Source organism: Arachis ipaensis, chromosome B07 (genome assembly GCF_000816755.2).
Source record: "Arachis ipaensis cultivar K30076 chromosome B07, Araip1.1, whole genome shotgun sequence".
NCBI lineage: Eukaryota > Viridiplantae > Streptophyta > Magnoliopsida > Fabales > Fabaceae > Arachis > Arachis ipaensis.
Window position 1 is genome coordinate 85,958,944 of NC_029791.2, and position 24,359 is coordinate 85,983,302.

Genomic DNA, 24,359 nt, shown 5'->3' on the forward strand with positions numbered 1-24,359 from the left:
TCCATCAAGGATAGGGCTTCCAACTAATCTACTCCGAGTCAAGGTTTTTATTTAATTTACATAAATTCTCTGATTTAATTTCCTGTTTATCAACTCAAACCATTTTAGAAAATATTTGATTAATAAAATAGCACACCTTTCTACAACTCGTTGGGAGACGACTTGGGATTCATACTCCCAGTATTTTAATTCTAATTTTGTGACAACTCTTCTAAATTGATAAGCGGATTTTTGGTTGGTTAAGAACTATACTTGCAACGTATCTCTTATAATAATTTCTTAACTCGCCAATTTCCGCCACGTCATGGAACAAATGAATATCCTGCATCTGCATAGCCAACTAATTATGATATGGATTCATGTGGATAAATAGTTTTAAATCAGTTGTTTTATGAAGATATGAAAAAAAAAAATTTGATTCCGTTCCAATGTCTTATTATTGAAAAGGAAACATACACATTCAAGTGCTACAATAATGTGTTCAAATGCAAATAACTTTGTGAATTTGTCCTCATAACTAAAGTAGCAATAACTTTGAGACATCGTATAAACAATAATAGTGGTTTATTTTGTGTATAAACTAAAATTACTAGATGTTAAAAAATTTCTACCATTTGTTATATAACAAGCATTAAAAATAGTTTAAACAACATTAACAAGATAAAAATTTTTGATAGTATTATCATAAGACATTTGTATTCTTAGATTAATTACTTACGCAAGTAATCTCGCAAATTTCATATTGCAAGTCCATAATAAACATATGTATGCTGGCCTTATATACGTATCTATTGAGAATATAAGTTGTCTAACTAGAAATTACATGGTGGAAGGATCCACACACATGTATAATTGTAGATTTTTTCTTAAATTCAACCAATTCGAATCCAAATTTACTTTTAAGTAATCCATCAGAGAAGAGAGAAAACCAGAAAGCTTGTGCAGAGGAGCGGGTAAAGGTGAAAATAAAAAATACTAGAAACCATCAGGATTAGTTCAGAAACTCCATCAAGGGACTTCACATGGATTAAACTCGACGATTCGAAGAAACAAAGTGGAAGTGGAAAGTTTTAGAAAGTTAGAGTAGCAGACATTCATGGTGTTTGTGGATAATCTAGTAGAAAAAATAGCAATCCAACGGTTCTGGAAGATCTTCAGTAAAGAAGGATAAGTGATTGACCTTTTTTAACTAAGAAAAAATAGAGATAATACTAACAAAAAAAAAGTCTGCGTTCGTGAGCTTTGTCTTCAAGAACCATGCGTAGAGAGTAATCTAGAACTTGGATAGATCATAGATGGTTGGTATTTGAGGTTCCACTGAGGATATCAGAAGCAAAATACAAAAGTAAAAGGGTAGTTAAATCATATAAAAGAAGTGTTCAATGCAAAATGTTAGATCAGAATTTAAATATATCCATAGAGGAGAGAAAATATACAAAAGGAGTACAAGGGTGCCAAGAGCAAAATAGGAAAGAGAGAACATATAAGAACACTTTATTGGGGGATTTAGAAGCAAAAGTTCATATCAGGCAAGAGGTACCTAGAAGAAATAGGGAGCTGACGATGTTGTGAAAGGTTAAGCATAGTATTTATCAAGCCATGAAGGAGAAACTAGATAGAAGCATTATAGGAGAATCAATTATTTCATTAATCCTTCCCGTGCTTCTTTAAGGATTGGCATACCCTTGAGAAAGTAAAATGTTTGATAGTTTCAAAATAGTTCTCATGTTTGAATCAGTCCTCAACATGGAAGAAGCCCTGCACTCATCCTTCTTAATTAGTTACTTTGAAGAAATAAGGAGGTGGACTACTAGAGAAGCTAATAAAACAAGGAGAACTTGGATTATGATATATGGAATGTAGTTGCATGCATGGAATAAGGAAGCTTTCTCAATGTTGTGGTAGTTTGGGAACCGTATTAAACATTAACAATTGGCAGATCTTTGAGGATAGGTTTAACTTAGAAAAAGATGACAACAAGGATAAGAGGCGAAGGAGTTCCAAGAACAATTGGCAGATCTTTGAGGATAGTTTTAACTTAGAAAAAGATGACAATAAGGATAAGAGGTGAAGGAGTTCCAAGAAAAATATTATGGTGGATGCTGCAATTAGAAAAATCAATTTAATGGTGCCTTGAGAGGAGGAAGAAGATGATAAAATGATATATTTTCTAGAGTTGCAATAAATAGAAAGTGTTAATCAGGAAAGGAATTTTAATTTCAACTAAATGTAGGATTTGACTATGGTGGTGAAAGTATCAAGTGGTCCTTAAAGGACACTTTAATTTGATTTTAAGTGTGTGGTTGTTAATCAATAGTACAGATTAGTATGTATATTTATATTCTTACCCAAAGTTTATAATAATTATAAAGAAGCTTCAATCATTAATGAAAGCATTGTTATTTAGATGCAATTAGAAAAAGATTAAGTTTATGGACTTTTTGTAACTTTAGCTTTTAACAGACATATGTATAAAGAACAAATATTTTAAAACAAATTGTAAACAAATTGTAAACAAGAAAAAAAAACTCACAAGCAAAATTATCCACAATAATAATAATAATAATCCTTGATTATATACATTGTTTTATCAAAGCATTGATTTCAGCCAAAACATATAACAATTTCTTGAAAATAATTTTAAAAAGATTAATATATTATTTTTTTTAATTTTAAAATGACTAAAATTAGATTGTGAATAATATATGTGTAGTTTAATTGTCTTCCGTTATTATATTAATCTAACCGTGATATTATATAACAAAGATATTTCGATAATTAAGTTTAATTAAATTGGTCTAATGGCTTAACTGTATTTGGTTTTGAAAATAGGATAAGACAAGACTTTGAAAACAAGACACAAAATTAGTGTTGTTATATTTTATTTGGTGATAAACTAGCACAATTTATAAAAGTTTAAATTATTATCATTTTTAATTAATAAATTTGAAAAGAAAAATATAATAATAAAAAATATAATTATAATAAATTAACAAGCAGGAAGGCATTACAAAATTTCATTTTCATCTTTTTGAGTTAAACAACCTAAATTTTTCTCAACTCATCTTCATTTATAAATCAACTCCTACAACTTTTTTATTTTATAAAACCTCCCAAGTCCTTAGAAGACCACATTATTCTTTCCCCATAGTAGAACCAGCCCTAAATGTATAAGTGAGAATAGAGTTATTGAGGAAGTAGTACAAAAAACTCAAATGAGTTTTATAATGGTCCAAGAAGCGAAGTGACACAATGTGTTTGAAAGGAAGGTATGAATTTAGCCCAAAAGAATATGGAGAATGGGTCAATCTCTGCACCTCTCTATCCACCTGGTTCTGAGGAGCAAATAAAGAAGCAGATGACCCATAATGATTCTGAAAGAAAAGAATCAAAAAAAAGAAAGAATCACATAAAAAGGATAAGCAACAAAAAGAAAAAGAGAATAAGGGTTATTGGACGAAAAAAGGTTTTTTTGCAATGGAAGGCCATGGCCCCTAAACTTTTTCTAAAAAAATTAATAGTACTTGTGTAAAGAAATAAATATATATTATTTGACTTAATTCTTCCAGCCTCTTATTGGAGTTACCGTGTTCAAATCTCATCTATTGCATTTACTTAAATACTTTTGGTTTCAAACATAAACATGTTGGTCCTTGGACTTAGGCTAAAATAAGTTAAAAACAAGGACATTTCTACGATGGGGAAAGTATATTCAAGACCTTGGTGGACCAGGTAATGAAGTCAATTTTCGGAAAAGATTGGGGCCGGTTCATAAATAATCAAAAGTAGCGGTTGAAGATGGAATTAAGAAACAACCAAAAGGAGGGGGAGGAGACGAGAATCCAGTATTAACCCAAAGCCCCAAACTCCATTAATAGGTAGGTGAAAGCTGTGTTTGGGTCAGTGTGAAGCTTTGTTTGGTCGACCTGCACGGAGACGGTGGTGCACGACGGAGGAGAAGGCGGGGTTGAACGGCGCGGAAGCAGAGATCGAGATCTGGCTGTCTCGAGGTTCAAATAAGGGAAGAAAATGGACCACACAAGGCAACGAGATTCACAGGTACGCTTTGTCGGTGTCGATAAGGTTTTTACCGTTCGATAATGCCAGGGGAGGTATGCGCAGAAATTGATTTAAATCGGGGGCCCCTATGCCTTCCCGTGTCCCCCGACAATTTTCACCATTTGATTTTTCGGGGGTTGCTGTTTAGAATGGCACATAGCCGAATTAGATTTGTTACCTTTTAAATTTTGTACCGAAAATCGGGGTTGGTCGTTACAGTTGAATGAGTTTTAGTTGGATTATTTTAGTATGACTGGAAATACAGTTGAGTGAGTTTTAGTTGGATTATTCTAGGGTGTTTGGAATTATAGCTGCGTGATCGCAGTCATGGTTGATAACGCCGATGTTCTGTTCGCTCACTGCGATTTTTTGAACTGTGACAGCCAAATAGGTTTGTGGAGTCTAGCTACGAGTTTTCATCTAATTTTGACCGACTCCATGCATCGCAGGTGTGTTTGTTGCTCATGTTATGAGTTTTTGTTGACCGGTTTATGTTCATGTGGCCCACCGCCTGTTGTCACGCATGCCACGTGTTGTCTGTTGCAGCATGCTGATGATGGAATGAGCGGCGAAACCGTGCCGGTAGAGGAAGCAGAAGCGATGGATTCGTCCGCTGCAGATGCGGACATAGATGCAGAAGCAGCAGTGAGGATTGTTGACGGGATAGGGTCCTTTGGCGCAATTGAATTTTCTTCCCTAACAGCCAAGGACGTCCTGACGACGGAGTTCACAAGCCTACAGGCAGCTTATGACTACTACAACGAATTCGGTCGCATCAAGGGATTCTCGGTCAGGAGGTCCAAGGTGGGTCGCAGAACAAAGCAGGGGGCGGAGGGCGAAATAATTTGGTAGATATTTGTGTGCTCTAGGGAAGGAGAGCGAGACGGAAAACACATGCAGCGGGAAGACAGCGGTCACACAGAGCAGTCAAGGAATGGGATTTGCACCAAATCAATTCCATGAGGAAATCTGGGTTGCAGGTGCCGACGATTTTCCGCGCGTTTACCAATCAGTCAGGAGGATTTGAGACTGTTGGGTTCGAGATAAAGGACATATATAATGCGATAGAGAAGCAAAGGCGGGTTGGCGCGACAGATGCGGAGTCCGCGTTGAAGTTTTTGGGAACTTTAAGGACCACTGATTCCGGTATGTTCTAGAGGTACTCACTGGATGTTGACAAGAGGCTGGAAAATCTCTTCTGGTGCGATGGTACAAGTCGTTATGACTACAGCGTCTTCGGTGATGTCTTAGGTTTTGATGCAACTTACGGTCGTAACAAATACAAGTGCCCTTTGGTAATATTTTCAGGGGTGGACCATCATATGAGGACGGTGGTGTTCGGCTGCGCCATCTTGAGCAACGAGAGCAAAAGCAAGCTATGTGTGGTTGCTGCGGTCATTCCTTGAGGCAATGAAAGGAAAATGGCCGAAGTCTATCATCACAGACGGTGACCTCGCCATGAAGAGTGTGGTTAGCACAGTTTTTCCCGGTGCACATCACAGGTTGTGTAGTTGGCATTTGTTAAGGAACGCCACTACTAGAGTTGGACGGCCGGGTTTTCTCAGGAAATTCCGTTTGTGCCTCATGGGAGATCTAGAGGTTGACGAATTTGAGACAATATGGACAGATATCATGGCAGACCACGGGTTGGAGGATCATCCGTGGATATTGGAGATGTATGCCAAGAAGCATTCCTGGTCCAATGCCCATATCTGGGGGAAATTTTTCGTAGGACTGAAGACGACATCCATGTGTGAGGCTTTGAATATGTAGCTTGAAAAATTTATACACAACGGGTACAATCTGAGGGAGTTTGTGGAGCACTTCCAACACTATTGGGAGTTCATGAGGAGGAGAGAACTAGTGGCAGACTACAAGTATGTGTATGGCGAGCCTGTTGTGAAGACGAAACTCGAGGCCATTGAGCAGTTCGTTGCAACGGTTTATACAAGAGAGGTTTTCGAACTATTTCGGGAGGTGATGATGCTAGCCAGCAACGTTAGAGTTGTGTCCACCAAGAGGACGAGCGCTTGTGTTTTGTTCGAGGTTGTAATGTACTACAAGAAGATATCATGGGCCGTGTCGTGGGCCAAGAAAGATGACGAATTCAGCTGTTCTTGTCAGCGGATGGAGTCCTTTGGGTTTTCTTGTGTCCACATGGTTGAGGTTCTGGTTTATCTGAACATGACAGCTATCCCCAAAGGCCTAATACTTGACCAGTGGACAAAGAGGGCAAAGCAGCCGCGTGCACCCTGCGACGGAACTCGTGTTGGGGAGATCCCAGATGCAGCATACATGAGCATGCACGCGGCGATGCTGGATGATTGCAGGGAGATGGTGAGCCTGTCTTGCTGGTTTTTCAAGGACTACGTGGACGTGAAAACAAGGTTGGCAAAGGAGCGCCAATCCCTGCGGGACAAACATCGCCAAAGGTTGGGTGTTGCTGAGGAGGCTAGCAGGGTGTCTGTTCGGGACCCGATGCGGGCAAGGTACAAAGGATGCGGTTGAAGAGTTGTCACCTCCCGGGGAAAGTTTCGCCATGTTCAGAGGTGTCGACTGTGTGGAAAGGGTGGACACAATTCTCGCAAGTGTCAACAATTGAGTGTGGGAGAGAACATCGACAGTTTTGAGGCTGGCGCGGCTTACGAAAGCATGGAGGCAGGAGAGGGGGGTGAGGAGTACTACGAATTTGAGTGAGCTGGCTTAATTGTTCTTATTGGCGGTTACGCATCGAGCTGGATTCAGTATGGGTGGCTGCTAAGTGATGTACTTGTTGGCGTGACATCCGAAAGGGCGTATGCATAGCGTAGGTTATGTGAGTTAAAAATTTTATACTTCTGGTAATATTGGTTGCGTTTAGGGACAAATGTAGTATGCAGTGTAGCTTGTGAGGACGTGCCTCCTCAATGTGTTGGTCTGTGTTGTGACAATAGTTGCGTTTGTGTGTTTGATTAATTAAATTAGAAAGGGCTAGTTAGTGTAAACCGAGTTATGTAACGAGACATTGTTGCCGAAAAATTTTTTTATACTTTTGGTTATATTAGTTGCATTCATGGACGAATGTAGTATGCAGTGGAGCTTGTGAGAACGTGCCTCCTTAATGTGTTGGTCTGTCTCAATGTGTTGGTCTGTGTTGTGACAATAGTTACGTTTGTGCTTGATTAATTAAATTAGAAAGGGCTAGTTAGTGTAAACAGAGTCATGTAACAAGACATTGTTACCCACTTAAAGTAGTCATTGCGTAGGGATTTCAGATGTCCGGGTTTCGGGACGAAATTGCCTATAAACTGCATCGAGTGTTTATGCTTTCCTGGTACTGAGAATATGGCACTATCCATCGGGAAGGGAAAAAACATATAGTAAGATGATTTGTTTAGGGAATGATAAAGGCAGTGTACTATATTGCAGACTCCATTGTAACACATACGGAATAGAAGATAAAATTTAATCCGCGCTAATTTAACATCCAGCGCACATCAACGAAGTATTTTACCAAAAAAACGGTGGTTCCTGGCATGCAACGGTTGATACGCATGCAACAAAATACATTCAATCAGTTAAACCTAATGACATAGGTTTTACAATACGGCGGGTCAGGTAGCTATCACGTCGAAGTGGAGTCGTGTACAATGATTTGTTGGTACCACTTCAAAGTGACGGCCCACCCTGGTCGCCAATAAAAGGGGGCTTGAAAAGCCCAACATGGTCAAAACGAAGCTCACGTTATGAATAGGGTCATGGCAGCACAGTTGCCATTGCCCTCCGGCTATTCCAGTCCACCTCTACCCGCTGCCTTATCTCATCACGGAACTCATTGAAGTGCTCGTTTACAATAGCCAATGTAGTGTCAATCCGTATCCTGTCAGACAGTTGATCGATGCTCTGCAGCATGACAAAGTAAAGGCATACATGGATGTGTCGATTAAGAGATCTTTACACAACGGGAAACCTTTTTAAATGCATACAGCGTGGGAAAAGTTGTGTTGAATACTTCCTCTGCAGGACAGGGTTGGTTGTGAACATATGCTCTATCTGAAGCCACAGCATCATCCACAAATATACATGGTTAAGCAATTAATATAATTCGTACCAGTTGTTCTCGTTGGTGATCCCTAGTACGAAGTCCGGATTCCACTCAGACAGCGGCGGGTTCCTTCCTAAGATGTCGAGATCTGGGAACATGGTTCTCAAGATCTTGTCCAGAACACTGGCCTGCAAAACGGCAGCAGATGAGACAAGAGAAGAGTTTTACTTCCCAAAAAAAATAAATGTTTGGGTTTAGTTGCATGTCCCATAAAGGATGAGACAAAAGAAAAGAAAAAAAAAAAGAATAAATGATCATTTGTATCCATAAAATATGAAAACACTGACATATGTACCCACACTAGATCGAAACTAAACTTGTACCCATGCAAGATGCCCTTCGTGTGACAAAAGTACCCTACGTGGCACTCCAACCCTCCAAAGATAGGGTACTTTTGTCACACGGAGGGCATCTTGCGTGGGTATAAGTTTAGTTTCGATTTAGTGTGGGTACATATGTCAGCGTTTTCATCTTTTATGGGTACAAATGGTCATTTATTCAAAAAAAAAAAACAACCAATATTTTTTTTATTTATCGTCCCTTTTTTTTTATCCTTTTTTGGATTATACGTGACCCGGACTAAATCCAACAGGCCCAACAGTTCAAAAACAAATTGGATTAAACAAAAACAAAAAAAAGCAACTTCCAAGCTGAGATGCAAACACAACGAAATGTCGTGCATCATGGGAAAGGAAAAGTAGAGATAACTGATGAGCGGATAATTTATACCCTTTTTAGCATTGTTTTTACATAGTTTTTAGTATGATTTAGCTATTTTTTATTATATTTTTATTAGTTTTTATTCAAAAATCACATTTCTGGACTTTACTATGAGTTTGTGTATTTTTCTGTGATTTTAGGTATTTTCTGGCAGAAATTGAGGGACCTGAGCAAAAATCTGATTCAGAGGCTGAAAAAGGACTGCAGATGTTGTTGGATTCTGACCCTCCTGCACTTGAAGTGTATTTTCTGGAGCTACAGAAGCCCAATTGGCGTGCTCTCAATTGCGTTAGAAAGTAGACATTCTGGCTTTCCAGCAATATATAATAGTCCATACTTTGCTCGAGATTTGATGGCCCAAACTGGCGTCCAAAGCCAGCTTAAAACATCTTGGCGTAAAACGCCCAAACTGGCACCAGAATTGGAGTTAAACACCCAAACTGGCACAAAAGCTGGCGTTTAACTCCAAGAACAGCCTATGCACGTGAAAGCTTCAATGCTCAGCCTAAGCACATACCAAGTGGGCCCCAGAAGTGGATTTTTGCACTATCTGCACTTAGTTACTCATTTTCTGTAAACCTAAGTTACTAGTTTAGTATAAATAGCACTTTTTAATATTGTATCTACATCTTTGGACGTTTAGTCCTTAGACCTTTGAGGCTGGCCTCACGGCCATGCCTAGACTATTTTCACTTATGTATTTTCTACGGTGGAACCCCATAGATTAAGGTGTGGAGCTCTGCTGTTCTTCATGAATTAATGCAAGTACTATTGTTTTTCTTTCAATTCACGCATACTTCTTCTCCAAGATATACTCTCGTACTTAATTCAGTTAAGTCACAATGAAGGGGTGACCCGTGACAATCACCCAATCTTTGATACTCGCTTAGCCAAGATCCGCGTGCCTGACAACCACAAAGCGGTTTACATGATGTTCAACGTAGTCATTGGACGACAGAAAGAGTATATTCTCTTGGATATCTAATACACAGACCGAGTCCGTGAGATTAGTATCTTCGTGGTATAGGCTAGAATCATTGGCAGCATTCCTGGGATCCGAAAAGTCTAAACCTTGTCTGTGGTATTCTGAGTAGGATCCGGGAAGGGATGAATGTGACGAGCTTCAAACCTGCGAATATTGGGCACAAGTGACAGTGTGCAAAAGGATCAATGGATTCTATTCCGACGCTAGCGGGAACCGACAGATGATTAGCCATGCGGTAGCTGTACGGCTGTACCTGGTATTTTTCATCCGAGACGAGAAATCTGACAGTTGATTAGCCATGTAGAAACCATAGAGGACCATTTTCACTGAGAGGATCTTACAGCTTGCCATGGAAGGGAGCACGCATGATTGGAAGGAGGCAGTAGGAAAGCAGAGGTTCAGAAGCAACAAAGCATCTCCAGACGCTTATCTGAAATTCCCACCAATGAATTACATAAGTAACTTTATCATATTTTATGTTTTATTTATCTTTCAATTATCAAAACTCATAACCAGTTGAATCCGCCTGACTGAGATTTACAAGATGACCATAGCTTGCTTCAAGCCGACAATCTCCGTGGGATTAACCCTTACTCACGTAAGGTTTATTACTTGGACGACCCAGTGCACTTGCTGGTTAGTTGTGCAGAGATGTGAAAAATGTGAATCACGATTTTCGTGCACCAAGTTTTTGGCGCCGTTACCGGGGATTGTTCGAGTTTGGACAACGAACATTTTATCTTGTTGCTTAGATTAGGTAATTTTATTTTATGTTTAAGCTTTTAATTTAATTTTTGAAAAAAAAATATGTTCTTCAGAATTTTTAAGAATGAATTCTAGAGTTTCATGAGATATGTGAAGCCTGCCTGGCTATTTAGCCATGTCTAATCTTTTGGACTAAGGCTTCCACTTCTCATTGACATGCTTGTATGTTTTATGCTAAAGCTTGGCTGGCTATTAGGCCATGTCTAATCTTTTGGACTGGAGCTTTAGACTAACATTGCATGATTCCTGGAATTCTTATTAAAAATTTTGTATCTCTTTATTTCTTTTTCCAAATTAATTTCAAAAAATACAAAAAAAATTAATAAAATCATAAAACCAAAAATATTTTGTGTTTCTTGTTTGAGTCTAGTGTCAAATTTTAAGTTTGGTGTCAATTGCATGCTCTTAAATTTTCGAAAATATATGCATTGTGTTCTCGTTTGATCTTCAAGTTGTTCTTGATGATTCTCTGTGTTTAATCTTGTGACTTTCTTGTTTTGTGTCTTTTCTTGTTGTTCATATGCATTTTCGAATTCATAGTGTTTAAACATTAAAAATTTCTAAGTTTGGTGTCTTGCATGTCTTTCTTCTCTTAAAAATTTTCAAAAATATGTTCTTGATGTTCATCATGATCTTCAAAGTGTTCTTGGTGTTCATCTTGATATTCAAAGTGTTCTTGCATGCATTATCTGTTTTGATCTTGGATTTTTATGTCTTGTGTAATTTAGTTGTTTTTCTCTCTCCTCATTAAAAGTTCAAAAATAAAAAAAATAATATCTTTCCCTTATTTTACTAATAAATTTCAAAATTTTGAGTTGATGTGGTCAAAATTTTTTTTTAAAAAAAATTTAGTTGTTTCTTATTAGTCAAGTCAAAATTTCAATTTAAAAATTCCATCTTTTCAAATCTTTTTCAAACATCAAATCTTTTTCATTTTTCTTCTTAATATTTTCGAAAATTTTAAAATTGATTTTCAAAATCTTTTTTTTATTTTTATTTCATATTTTCAAAAATAATGCTAACAATTAATGTTTTGATTCAAAATTTTCAAGTTGTTACTTGCCTATTAAGAAAGGATCAATCTTTAAATTCTAGAATCATATGTTTTAGTTTCTTGTTAGTCAAGTAATCAACTTTAATTTCAAAAATCAAATCTTTTTAATTTCCTTTTCAAATCTTTTTCAAAATAGATTTCAATCATATCTTTTTCAAAACTTAATTTCAAAATCTTTTTCTAACTTCTTATCTTTTCAAAATTGATTTTCAAATCTTTTTCAAATAACCACTTGACTTTTTGTTTATTTTACTATCTCTTATCTTTTTCAAAACCACCTAACTACTTTTCTCTCTCCAATTTTCGAAAATCACTAACCACTTTTTCAAAATTCTTTTTAATTAATTAATTTATTTAGTTTTCAAATTTTATTTTATTTCTTCTCTTAATTTTCGAATACTAACCAATAATTAAAATAAAAACAAAAATATTTTTCTTTTCTTATAATTAAAGTTCGAATACTCTCTCTCTCATCTCTTTCTATTTATTTATTTATTTACTAACACTTCTCTTCTTCTTATAATTCGAACCCTCTCCCTCTCTGTGTGTTCGAATTCTTCTTCTCCCTTCTTCATTCTATTTCTTCTATTCTTCTACTCACATAAAGGAATCTCTATACTGTGTCATAGAGGATTTCTATTCTTTTCTGTTCTCTTTTTTTTCATATGAGCAGGAGCAAGGATAAGAACATTCTTGTTGAAGCTGATTCTGAACCTGAAAGGACTCTGAAGAGGAAACTAAGAGAAGCTAAAGCACAAAACTCTGGAGAGGACCTAACAGAAATTTTTGAAAAAGAAGAAGACATGGCAGTCGAAAATAACAACAATGATGAAGATGCAAGGAAGATGCTTGGTGACTTTACTGCACCCACTTCTGACTTCTATGGAAGAAGCATCTCAATTCCTGCAGTTAGAGCAAACAACTTTGAGCTTAAGCCTCAATTAGTTTCTCTAATACAGCAGAATTGCAAGTTTCATGGACTTCCATTGGAAGATCCTCATCAGTTCTTAGCTGAATTCTTGCAAATCTGTAACATTGTTAAGACCAATGGGGTTAATCCTGAGGTCTACAGACTTATGCTTTTCTCCTTTGCTTTAAGAGATAGAGCTAGGACATGGTTAGACTCACAACCTAAAGAAAGCCTGAACTCTTGGAAAAAGTTGGTCAATGCTTTCTTGGCTAAATTCTTTCCACCTCAAAGTTGAGCAAGCTTAGAGTGGAAGTCCAAACCTTCAGACAGAAGGAAGGTGAATCCCTCTATGAAGCTTGGGAAAGATACAAGAAATTGATCAGAAGGTGTCCTTCTGACATGCTTTCAGAATGGAGCATCCTATGTATATTCTATGATGGTCTGTCTGAATTATCCAAGATGTCATTGGACCACTCTGCTGGTGGATCTCTTCATCTGAAGAAGACGCCTGCAGAAGCCCAGGAACTCATTGAAATGGTTGCAAATAACCAGTTCATGTATACTTTTGAAAGAAATCCTGTGAATAATGGGGTGACTCAGAAGAAAGGAGTTCTTGAGATTGATACTCTGAATGCAATATTGGCTCAGAATAAAATATTGACTCAGCAAGTCAATCTGATTTCTCAGATTTTGATTGGAATGCAAGCTGCATCCGTCAGTACTAAGGAAGCTTCCTCTGAAGAAGAAGCTTATGACCCTGAGAATCCTGCAATGGAAGAGGTGAATTACATGGGAGAATCCTATAGAAACACCTATAATCCTTCATGGAGGAATCATCCTAATTTCTTATGAAAAGATCAATAGAAGCCTAATCAAGGCTTCAATAATAATAATGGTGGAAGAAATAGGTTTGGCAATAGCAAGCCTTTTCCATCATCTTCTGAGCAACAGACAAAGAATTCTAAGCAGAGCCTCTCTGACTTAGTAACCATAATCTCTGATCTAAATAAGACCACTCATAGTTTCATGATTGAAACAAGGTCATCCATTAGAAATTTGGAGGCACAAGTGGGTCAACTAAGTAAAAGAGTTACTGAAATCCCTCCTAGTACTCTCCCAAGCAATACAAAAGAGAATCCAAAAAGAGAGTGCAAGGCCATCAATATGTCCAACATGGCCGAACCTGCAGAGGAGGGAAAGGCAGTGAATTCCAGTGAGGAAGACCTCAATGGACGTCCACTGGCCACTAAGGAGTTCCCTATTGAGGAACCAAAAGAATTTGAGGCTCATATAGAGACCATAGAGATTCCACTGAACTTATTGTTGCCATTCATGAGCTCTGATGAGTATTCTTCCTCTAAAGAGGATGAAGATATTATTGAAGAGCAAGTTGCTCAGTATCAAGGAGTAATCATGAAGCTGAATTCCAAGTTATTTGGTAATAAGACTTGGGAGGATGAACCTCCATTTCTCATCAATGAACTAAATACCTTGGTTCAACAAAAGTTACCTCAGAAGAAACCGGATCCCGAAAAGTTCTTAATACCTTGCATCATAGGCACCATGATCTTTAAGAAGGCTCTGTGTGACCTTGGTTCAAGTATAAACCTCATGCCACTCTCTGTAATGGAGAAACTAGGGATCTTTGAGGTACAAGCTGCAAGAATCTCACTAGAGATGGCAGACAATTCAAGGAAATAGGCTATGGACTTGTAGATGATGTCTTAGTGAAGGTTGAAGGCTTTTACATCCTGCTGATTTTATAATCCTAGACACTAGGAAGGATGAGGATGAATCCATCATCATTGGAAGACCCTTCCTAGCCACAGCAAGAGCTGTGATTGATGAAGACAGAGGAGAGTTAGTCCTTCAATTGAATGAGGACTACCTTGTGTTTCAGGCTCAAGGATCTTCTTCTGTAACGATGGAGAGGAAGCATGAAAAGCTTCTTTCAATACAGAGTCAAACAGAGCCCCCACACTCAACTTCTAAGTTTGGTGTTGGAAGGCCAACATCAAGCTCTGAGTTTCTGTGAAGCTCTTTAAGAGCTCACTGTCAAGCTATTGACATTAAAGAAGCGCTTGTTGGGAGGCAACCCAATGTTATTTAATTATATTTATTTATTTTCCATTGTTATTTTATGTTTTGTTTAGGTTGATGATCATGTGAAGTCATAAAAACAACTACAGAATTAAAGCAGAATGAAAAATAGCATAAAAAACAGAACACCCTGGAGAACAGGCTTACTGGCATTTAAACGCCAGTAAGGATAGCAGAATGGGCATTTAACGCCCAGCCTGGTAGTATTCTGGGTGTTAAACACTAGAACGGGTAGCACTCTGGGCGTTTAATGCCAGAAAAGGGTGTCTGGCATCTGGCTGGCGTTAAACGCTAGAAATGGGCAGCAGACTGGCGTTAAACACCAAGAAAGGTAGCAGAGCTAGCGTTTAACGCCAGAAATGGCACACAAGGGGCGTTTGAACGCCAGAATGGTGCAGGGAGCAAAATTCCTTGACACCTCAGGATATGTGACCCCACAGGATCCCCACCTATCCCACCTCTTCTTCTCTCCTCTTCACACCTTTTCATAACACTCTTCCCTAAATACCCTTGACCAATCCCATCAATAACTCTTCCCCAAATATCCTTCACCTATCAAATCCTACCCTCTTCCCCATATCTTCTTCACCACTCACATCCATCCATCATAAACCCCACCTATCTCACCATTCAAATTCAAACCATTTCCCTCCCAATCCCACCCCTTCATGACCAAATTCCCTCTCTCTCCTACCCTATAAATATCCCTCCTCACTACCTTCACTTTCACACATCGCAAACACTTCTTTCCCCCTTGGCTGAAACCAACAATACCCTCTATCTCCTCTATTTCTTCTTCTTCTACTCCTTTCTTTCTTCTTTTGCTCGAGGACGAGCAAACCTTTTAAGTTTGGTGTGAAAAAGCCCTGCTTTTTTGTTTTTCCATAACCATTAATGACACTTAAGACCGGAAAAACCTCTAGAAAGAGGAAAGGAAAGGCAATTGCTTCCATCTCCGAGTCATGGGAGATGAAGAGATTCATCTCAAAAGCCCATCACTAGAAAAGGATGGAGCAAGCAAGAGAGCCCACTCATGGACCTCAACAAGAGCATGAGGAAATTCCTCATCAAGAAATCCCTGAGATACCTCAAGGGATGCACTTTCCTCCACAAAACTATTGGGAGCAAATCAACACCTCCTTAGGAGTATTGAGTTCCAACATGGGGCAACTAAGGTTGGGGCACCAAGAGCACTCCATTATCCTCAATAAAATCAGAGAGGACCAAAAGGCCATAAGAGAGGAGCAACAAAGGCAAGGAAGAGACATAGAGGAGCTCAAGCACTCCATAAGATCTTCAAGAGGAAGAACTAGCCGCCATCACTAAGGTGGACCCGTTCTTTAATTTCCTTGTTCTTATTTTTCTGTTTTTTCGAATTATATGCTTTATGTTTTGTCTATATTTGTGTCTTTATTACATGATCATTAGTGTCTAGTGTCTATGTCATAAAGCTATGAATGTCCTATGAATCCATCACCTTTCTTAAAATGAAAAATGTTTTTTAATTGCAAAAGAACAAGAGGTACATGGATTTCGAATTTTATCTTGAAATTAGCTTAATTATTTTGATGTGGTGGCAATACTTTTTATTTTTTGAATGAATGCTTGAACAGTGCATATTTTTGAATTTGTTGTTTATGAATGTTAAAATTGTTGGGTCTTAAAAGAATAATAAAAAAAGAGAAATGTTATTGATAATCTAAAAAATCATAAACTTGATTCTTGAAGCAAGAAAAAGCAGTGAACACAAAAGCTTGCAGAAAAAAAAGGGGGCAAAAAAAAAAAGAGAAAAAGAAAGAAAAAGAAAAAGCAAGCAGAAAAAGCCAATAACCCTTTAAACCAAAAGGCAAGGGTAAAAAGGATCCAAGGCTTTGAGCATTAATGGATAGGAGGGCCCAAAGGAATAAAATCCTGGCCTAAGCGGCTAAACCAAGCTGTCCCTAACCATGTGCTTGTGGCATGAAGGTGTCAAGTGAAAAGCTTGAGACTGAGCGATTAAAGTCATGGTCCAAAGAAAAAAGAGTGTGCTTAAGAGCTCTGGACACCTCTAACTGGGGACTCTAGCAAAGCTGAGTCACAATCTGAAAAGGTTCACACAGTTATGTGTCTGTGGCATTTATATATCCGGTGGTAATACTGGAAAACAAAATGCTTAAGGTCACAGCCAAGACTCATAAAGAAGCTGTGTTCAAGAATCAACATACTGAACTAAGAGAATCAATAACACTATCTGAATTCTGAGTTCCTATGGATGCCAATCATTCTGAACTTCAAAGGATAAAGTGAGATGCCAAAACTGTTCAAAAGCAAAAAGGCTACAAGTCCCGCTCATCTAATTGAAGCTAATCTTCATTGATATTTTTGAGATTTATTGTATTTTCTCTTCTTTTTATCCTATTTTCTTTCTAGTTGCTTGGAGACAAGCAACAATTAAAGTTTGGTGTTGTGATGAGCGGATAATTTATACCCTTTTTGGCATTGTTTTTACATAGTTTTTAGTATGATTTAGCTATTTTTTATTATATTTTTATTGAGGTAATGACCAAATCAGTACCCGAAAGATTAAAACGCTGACATTGCGGTACCTGACTATTGTAAACGACAAAATGGTACATGGTTGATTTTAAAATCAGACAATCGTATCCATAATCTGGCTGGACCTAAGCTCCGGTAAGGACAATGCTTACGTGGTCACCGGATTATGCTGACAAATCATGTTTTAATTGAGTTGTCATTTCTAATTAATTAATTTGCTAGCCTAGGTGGAAATTAGGTTAATTGGAATTCAATTTGCCCCCAAATCATTAGTCTTTGCCCTAATCCCAAATCAACAAAGCTTGTTATTGCTGGGTGACTTACTGTGACTTAGTGTTTCACTAAGAGTAAAACTGAAAGGTCACGTAAAGAGGGAGAGACGTTGCCCTGATTACTTGGCGCGAAGAAGAACGAAAAGGATTTGAGAGACATTGTCGGAAAGAAGCTGCAAATGACGGGAATGCGGAGAAAGACACTGAAGGAGCATCAACTCCGGAGAAACCTGCTAAGAAGGTTAGAAAGAGACATCCAAGACCAGCCCCTAGTGGTTTACCCCGAGAAAGAAGAGCTGCCGAGAATGAGGGTGTAAATGAGAGTAACCATGGAGAAGCTGAAGCTGGGAATGAACCCACAGAGGAGACCAATGCTGATGATGTTGCTGGTGTCAATGGGGGTTCTGAATTTCGAGAACCTTTCGTGGATGAGGAAAGGGCAGAGGAACCTGTTACAGAAAACCCAACAGGTAAATTAGTTTTTTTTTTTAAGTTAGAGTATATGTGAATATAAATTGCTTCAGTTCTCATGTATCTCAACTGACTTTGCAGCAGATAATGTAACACAAACTAGTGGGAGGGACAATACAAGGAGAAATCATCCAAGGCCTCAACCGTCTGGGCAAAGAATTGTACTTGGAAAGGAGGATAAAGCACCAAGGGTAGAGGTGCCTAACCCGAATAGAGAAGATGGTGATAGTGAACCTGAGATGTACCAATATGAATCCGAAGAACTCTGTAGCCCCCCTGCAACTGATGACGAAGAGGAACCTGCATTTCCTCAACATAATCCCAACACGCCATATGGAAAAATAACTCTGGAGTTGAATATGGAGTTTGACACCATGGAGCAGTTCAAAGCAGCAGTGCAGAAGTATAACATACAAATTGGGAGACAGGTGTTCTACCTTAGGAATGAGAAGAAGAGGTGTAGGGTGATCTGCTATGATCCAGACTGCCCTTGGTTGTGCTACTGTGCCAGGACCAACTACCCAGCATCCTTTCAGATAAAGACATTTGTGGACGAGCATACGTGCCCCAGGAGTAACAAGAGTAAATCTGTTTCATGTGCTTGGGTTGCTGAGGAATTGATCCCAAAGCTGAGGATCCATCCCAACATGCTGCAGAGAGAGGCACAGGAATGGTTTAAAGTGGAGTATGACATCTCAGTCAATGAGAGGATGATGTTTAGGGCTATGGTCAAAGCCAAGGAAGTTATCGAGGGAACAGAGAAAGATCAATACCTAAGGCTCAGAGACTACCTTAACAAAATCATGAAGGCTAATCCTGGTTCAAGAGCCAACATGGGGACTACTCCACAGCCAGAGGGGTTGCCTAAGTTTAGAAACTTATACATCTGTTTGGCTGCTTGCAAAAATGGCTTTAGAGCAGGGTGTAGGCCATTTATTGTTTTGGATGGGACGTTTCTGAAAGGGTACTTTGGAGGGCAATTACTAACAGCAGTTGGTCAGGACGTGAACAATCAGCTGTTTCCAATAGCGTATCGGGTTGTTGATGCAGAAACTAGGGAAAATTGGAGATTCTTTCTGGAGGAGTTGCACACAGACATTAGGGACTTCAACGAGAATGGCTGGGTTTTTATGTCAGACCAGCAAAAGGTGATGTGGACTATCTTAATGTTTTTTGAGTTCCTGTAAGTATATATAAATTAGTTTTCAAAAGTCCTCTAATTCATTGTGGTTACCATTCAATGCAGGGTTTAATCCCAGCATTACAGGACGTCATGCCAGGGGTGAAGCATAGATTCTGTTGTATGCATATGTGGAGAAATCTGAACAAGAGATGGAAGGATAAGGAACTTAAGGCAACATTTTGGCAATGTGCAAAGGCAACTACTGATCAGGAATTTAATGATGCAATGGGAGCTGTGAAACGGATCAACAAACAGGCCTGGGAGTATTTGTCAAAATTTGAACAAGAACAGTGGTCGAGATCAAGGTTTTCAGACTGGCCAAAGGTAGACAGTTTGACAAGCAACAACTGTGAGTCATTTAAGTCAACAGTTGTGGGACTTCGGGGGAAGAGCATCTTGACAATGCTTGAGGAGCTTAGGTTCTACATCATGAAGACAATGGCAACTCACAAAGACTCACTGATGGCTTATACTGGACGAATAGCCCCTATACAAGTCAGTAGGTTAGAGAAAGAAAAAAGACAAGCCAATTACTGGGAAGCACAATGGTGTGGTGATGATGAGCACAATCAGTTTGAAGTAACAAAATGGCAGCATAGAGTCAGAGTCAATACACGAGAGAGGACATGCTCATGCAGGAAATGGCAGCTCACTGGACTACCATGCTGTCATGGGATTGCGGCAATCCAAAGAAAGAATGAGAAACCTGAAGACTATGTCCATCACAAACTCACTATCAAGGCTTATAATAGGACTTATATATTTCACATTAATAGCATACCGAGTCAGGAGTACTGGGAGCATCACGAAGGGTTGCCATGTCTGCCCCCTCCATACAAGAGGCCTATTGGCAGACCTACAAAGAAGAGAAGAAAGGATAGCACTGAGCAAAATGCTGGCAGCCAATACAAGGCCAAGAGAATATATGGACAGATAACATGCCAAACCTGCAAAAAAGTGAGCAACATAAAAACCATTACTTATATGTATTTACTTTACCTTTTATGTCCTATCTGCAACCTTATTAATGCTGCTTTTCCTTACTCATGTGTTTTTTGCAAGGCTGGACATAATAGCAGAACTTGTTCTGACAAAGGAAGTGGAACAGCAGCTGAAGAACCAGATCTTGATGAGGATGAAGCTAGGGAGTAAGAAGCTAATTGGGAGGAGATCATGGAGGCTGCACACGCTGCACATGTTGCAGATGAGGAAGAGCTCACTCAAAACCATCCACAAACTCAGCCTGATCAGGTAAATGTTAATGATTTTTTTTACCTTGTTGTACTAAACTGTTGGATCAGTCTCCATAGAAGATTTGATTTCATGAATGCACAAACTGATGCAGAATAACATCAATGATGGCAACACTACAACAACTGCTTCAGCCCCTACTGTAGCCACCATACCAGCAGCAACCAACCCATGTACTCCACCAGCTAGTTTAGAACCATCACCAGCACCAAAGAGGAGAGGCAGACCATCTTTTGTTAGGGGCAATACAGTTCCACCAAGAGGAAGAGGCAGCACCACTCGAAGAGGAATGGCAGCCACTACAACAACTCCAACTCCAGCACAAAATGCAGCAGCTGCACCACCACCCCCTGCTCAACCTAGTCTTGTCAGCCCTGATGTTGGGTCTAGATCCCAAATTCCTGCATCTCCATCCAATGTTGGGCCTCAGCCTCAAGGTCCATTACTTAGGCCCAGTCTTCAGGCCCAACCTACAGCACCATTTAGGCCCCCAAGTGTGACTAGGGAGACCATGGCAGCAACAAGCCCAGCAACCCAGAGTAGGTTCACAGGCTTCATGCCCACCCCATCCTTGAAGAAGAAAAAGCCATCCAGACCACCACCATCAAAGACATCAACAAATGACAAGAAATGAGCTTAGATTCTTGGGTTTTTTAGTTTGTTGTTATTTACATTTTGGACATGATTTACTTAAAATGCACCCAACTGCCATTATGGCATGTAAGTGCTAACCTAGTGTTTCTGTGTTTTGTTACTCTCATCTTGGGTCTGTAGCAGTTAATATGAACATGTGTCATTTTGGTTGTCTTATTTAGGGCCTGAACTTTGTTACTCTAAATAGTTAATGGTTATAACTTGATGTTATTTTGCTGTTTTATTCAGTTTATGTTTACAAAACTAATTGACATGGCTTACATAGACTCCATGTATCTTGGTCAAAACACAACAACAACAACTCAATCAAAGCACAACAAGAACACAACATACATTAATTTATCTCAATTACATTGAGGACAAGATTACAAATTTCCAATCTCTCACTGTTATACTATTAAAATCTACAATGTCTACCTACTTAGCCACCCTAAACATAATCAAAGCCACATTTAACCCAATCAAAATACACATAAAAATTAGACACAACTCAACCCTCTTCAGATTCTCCTTCATGTCATTCACCACAGATAGTACCATCATCATCCTTTGAACTTCATGGCCATCCCCACAGTCAACATTGATTCTGCCTTTCTTTTTGGGTTCTGATTTGCCCAGCATATTACTGTTCTCTGAAGAAACTTCTCCTTCCACACATTCCGCTTGTATTTCATCCAACCATTGGAAATACCCGCAACGCATTTCTGTGTTCTGGCACAACACGAAGAGTTCAAACATCAGAGAATAATCCAAATCTAAAAATGAATAAGAACAGACGATAAACCAAGAAGGGATACATATTCATCACAATTCCAATCTTACCTTCCACAGAGGGCAGTGTAGAAACTATCTATCAGGGTTGCTACTTGTCTTCGACTTCAACAGAACCACTGGAAGGGGACAAAAGCAACAGCCATCGTAACTTTTACTCACAATGCCCGAAGCACCATCCACGTCGCAGGCTTGCATCGAGGGCTGCCTTTTCAGCGTTGCAGATTTTCCACAAGCCCTTGCAGAATGCATCTTCCAATCTTGGATCCCCTACTGCGAATGAACGATCAGAGAGCTTTGTTGATTTGGGATTAGGGCAAAGACTAATGATTTGGGGGAAAATTGAATTCCAATTAACCTAATTTCCACCTAGGCTAGCAAATTAATTAATTAGAAATGACAACTCAATTAAAACATGATTTGTCAGCATAATCCGGTGACCACGTAAGCATTGTCCTAACCGGAGCTTAGGTCTGGCCAGGTTATGGATACGTTTGTCTGATTTTAAAATCAACCAGGTACCATTTTGTCGTTTACAATAGTCAGGTACCGCAATGTCAGCGTTTTAATCTTTCGGGTACTGATTTGGTCATTACCTCTATTTTTATTATTTTTTATTCAAAAATCACATTTCTGGACTTTACTATGAGTTTGTGTATTTTTCTGTGATTTCAGGTATTTTCTGGCAGAAATTGAGGGACCTGAGCAAAAATCTGATTCAGAGGCTGAAAAAGGACTGCAGATGCTGTTGGATTCTGACCCTCCTGCACTCAAAGTGGATTTTCTAGAGCTACAGAAGCCAAATTGGCACGCTCTCAATTGCGTTAGAAAGTAGACATCCTGAGCTTTCCAGCAATATATAATAGTCCATACTTTGCTCGAGATTTGATGGCCCAAACTGGCGTCCAAAGCCAGCCTAAAACATCTTGGCGTAAAACGCCCAAACTGGCACCAGAATTGGAGTTAAACGCCCAAACTGGCACCAAAGCTGGTGTTTAACTCCAGGAATACCCTATGCACGTAAAAGCTTCAATTCTCAGCCCAGGAACACACCAAGTGGGCCCCGGAAGTGGATTTCTGCACTATCTGCACTTAGTTACTCATTTTTTGTAAACCTAAGTTACTAGTTTAGTATAAATAGCACTTTTTACTATTGTATCTACATCTCTGGACGTTTAGTCCTTAGACCTTTGAGGCTGGCCTCACGGCCATGCCTAGACTATTTTCACTTATGTATTTTCTACGATGGAGTTTCTACACCCCATAGATTAAAGTGTGGATCTCTGTTGTTCTTCATGAATTAATGCAAGTACTATTGTTTTTCTTTCAATTCACGCCTACTTCTTCTCCAAGATATTCTCTCGTACTTAATTCAGTTAAGTCAGAATGAAGGGGTGACCCGTGACAATCACCCAATCTTCGTTACTCGCTTAGCCAAGATCCGCGTGCCTGACAGCCACAAAGCAGTCTACATGATGTTCAACGTAGTCATTGGACGACAGCCAGAGTATATTCTCTTGGATATCTAATACACGGACCGAGTCCGTGAGATTAGTATCTTCGCGGTATAGGCTAGAATCATTGGCAGCATTCCTGGGATCCAGAAAGTCTAAACCTTGTCTGTGGTATTCCGAGTAGGATCCGGGAAGGGATGACTATGATGAGCTTCAAACCTGTGAATGTTGGGCACAAGTGACAGTGTGCAAAAGGATCAATGGATTCTATTCCGATGCTAGCGGGAACCAACAGATAATTAGCCATGCGGTAGCTGTACCTGGTATTTTTCATCCGAGACGTGAAATCCGACAGTTGATTAGCCGTGCAGAAACCGTAGAGGACCATTTTCACTTAGAGGATCTTACAGCTTGCCATGGAAGGGAGCACGCATGATTGGAAGGAGGCAGTAGGAAAGCAGAGGTTCAGAAGCAACAAAGCATCTCCAGACGCTTATCTGAAATTCCCACCAATGAATTACATAAGTAACTTTATCTTATTTTATGTTTTATTTATCTTTTAATTATCAAAACTCATAACCAGTTGAATCTGCCTGGCTGAGATTTACAAGATGACCATAGCTTGCTTCAAGCCGACAATCTCCGTGGGATCGACCCTTACTCACGTAAGGTTTATTACTTGGACGACCCAGTGCACTTGCTGGTTAGTTGTGTGGAGATGTGAAACGTGTGAATCATGATTTTAGTGCACCAATTACGTACCACCGAATTAACTGTAGACCTTCTTCCCGGGATAGTCTCCTGTGCTGGAAAGCTGTCGAATATCCAAATCCGGCGACTGGAGACATCCACGGCCATCAGGTAGTAGTGAGACTCCTTCGTGCCCTCGAAGACATCCTTCATCTAGACGTAGATCTATCACGGAGTTATGCGTTAGCATTTCTGGTTAGGTATGAGCGACAATAGGAATAATAAAGACCATACTAGTTTTTTGGTTTTCCTCAATCTTATGTCATTTTTCTTTGTATTTTTTGGTTTTCCGTGTGGTTTGCGCCGCGACAATGCTTACATATCTCAGGGCGTTGGGATGT

General features: G+C 39.2%; 2 protein-coding genes across 2 annotated transcripts; both read left to right on the forward strand.

The window, feature by feature from the left end:
* On the forward strand, positions 4,101 to 5,465 carry LOC107607440 (protein FAR-RED ELONGATED HYPOCOTYL 3-like). The gene is made up of 5 exons (XM_016309398.1): positions 4,101 to 4,112; positions 4,443 to 4,508; positions 4,606 to 4,863; positions 4,929 to 5,205; positions 5,311 to 5,465. Exons 1-5 carry the CDS (start codon positions 4,101 to 4,103, stop codon positions 5,463 to 5,465), a joined length of 768 nt encoding a protein of 255 aa, XP_016164884.1.
* On the forward strand, positions 20,312 to 21,023 carry LOC107607439 (vegetative cell wall protein gp1-like). The gene is made up of 2 exons (XM_016309397.1): positions 20,312 to 20,389; positions 20,484 to 21,023. The coding sequence occupies exons 1-2, from the start codon at positions 20,312 to 20,314 to the stop codon at positions 21,021 to 21,023; spliced, it is 618 nt and encodes a 205-aa protein (XP_016164883.1).

What these genes read in the sequence shown, in the direction of transcription:
- LOC107607440 (XM_016309398.1), top strand. An exon ending in TCTCGGTCAGGAGGTCCAAG is followed by an intron (nt 4,864 to 4,928) that starts GTGGGTCGCAGA and finishes TGTGTGCTCTAG; the next exon opens with GGAAGGAGAGCGAGACGGAA. An exon ending in TTTAAGGACCACTGATTCCG is followed by an intron (nt 5,206 to 5,310) that starts GTATGTTCTAGA and finishes GTGATGTCTTAG; the next exon opens with GTTTTGATGCAACTTACGGT.
- LOC107607439 (XM_016309397.1), top strand. Translation starts at nt 20,312, where the DNA reads ATGGAGGCTGCACACGCTGCACATGTTGCAGATGAGGAAGAGCTCACT. An exon ending in CACAAACTCAGCCTGATCAG is followed by an intron (nt 20,390 to 20,483) that starts GTAAATGTTAAT and finishes AAACTGATGCAG; the next exon opens with AATAACATCAATGATGGCAA.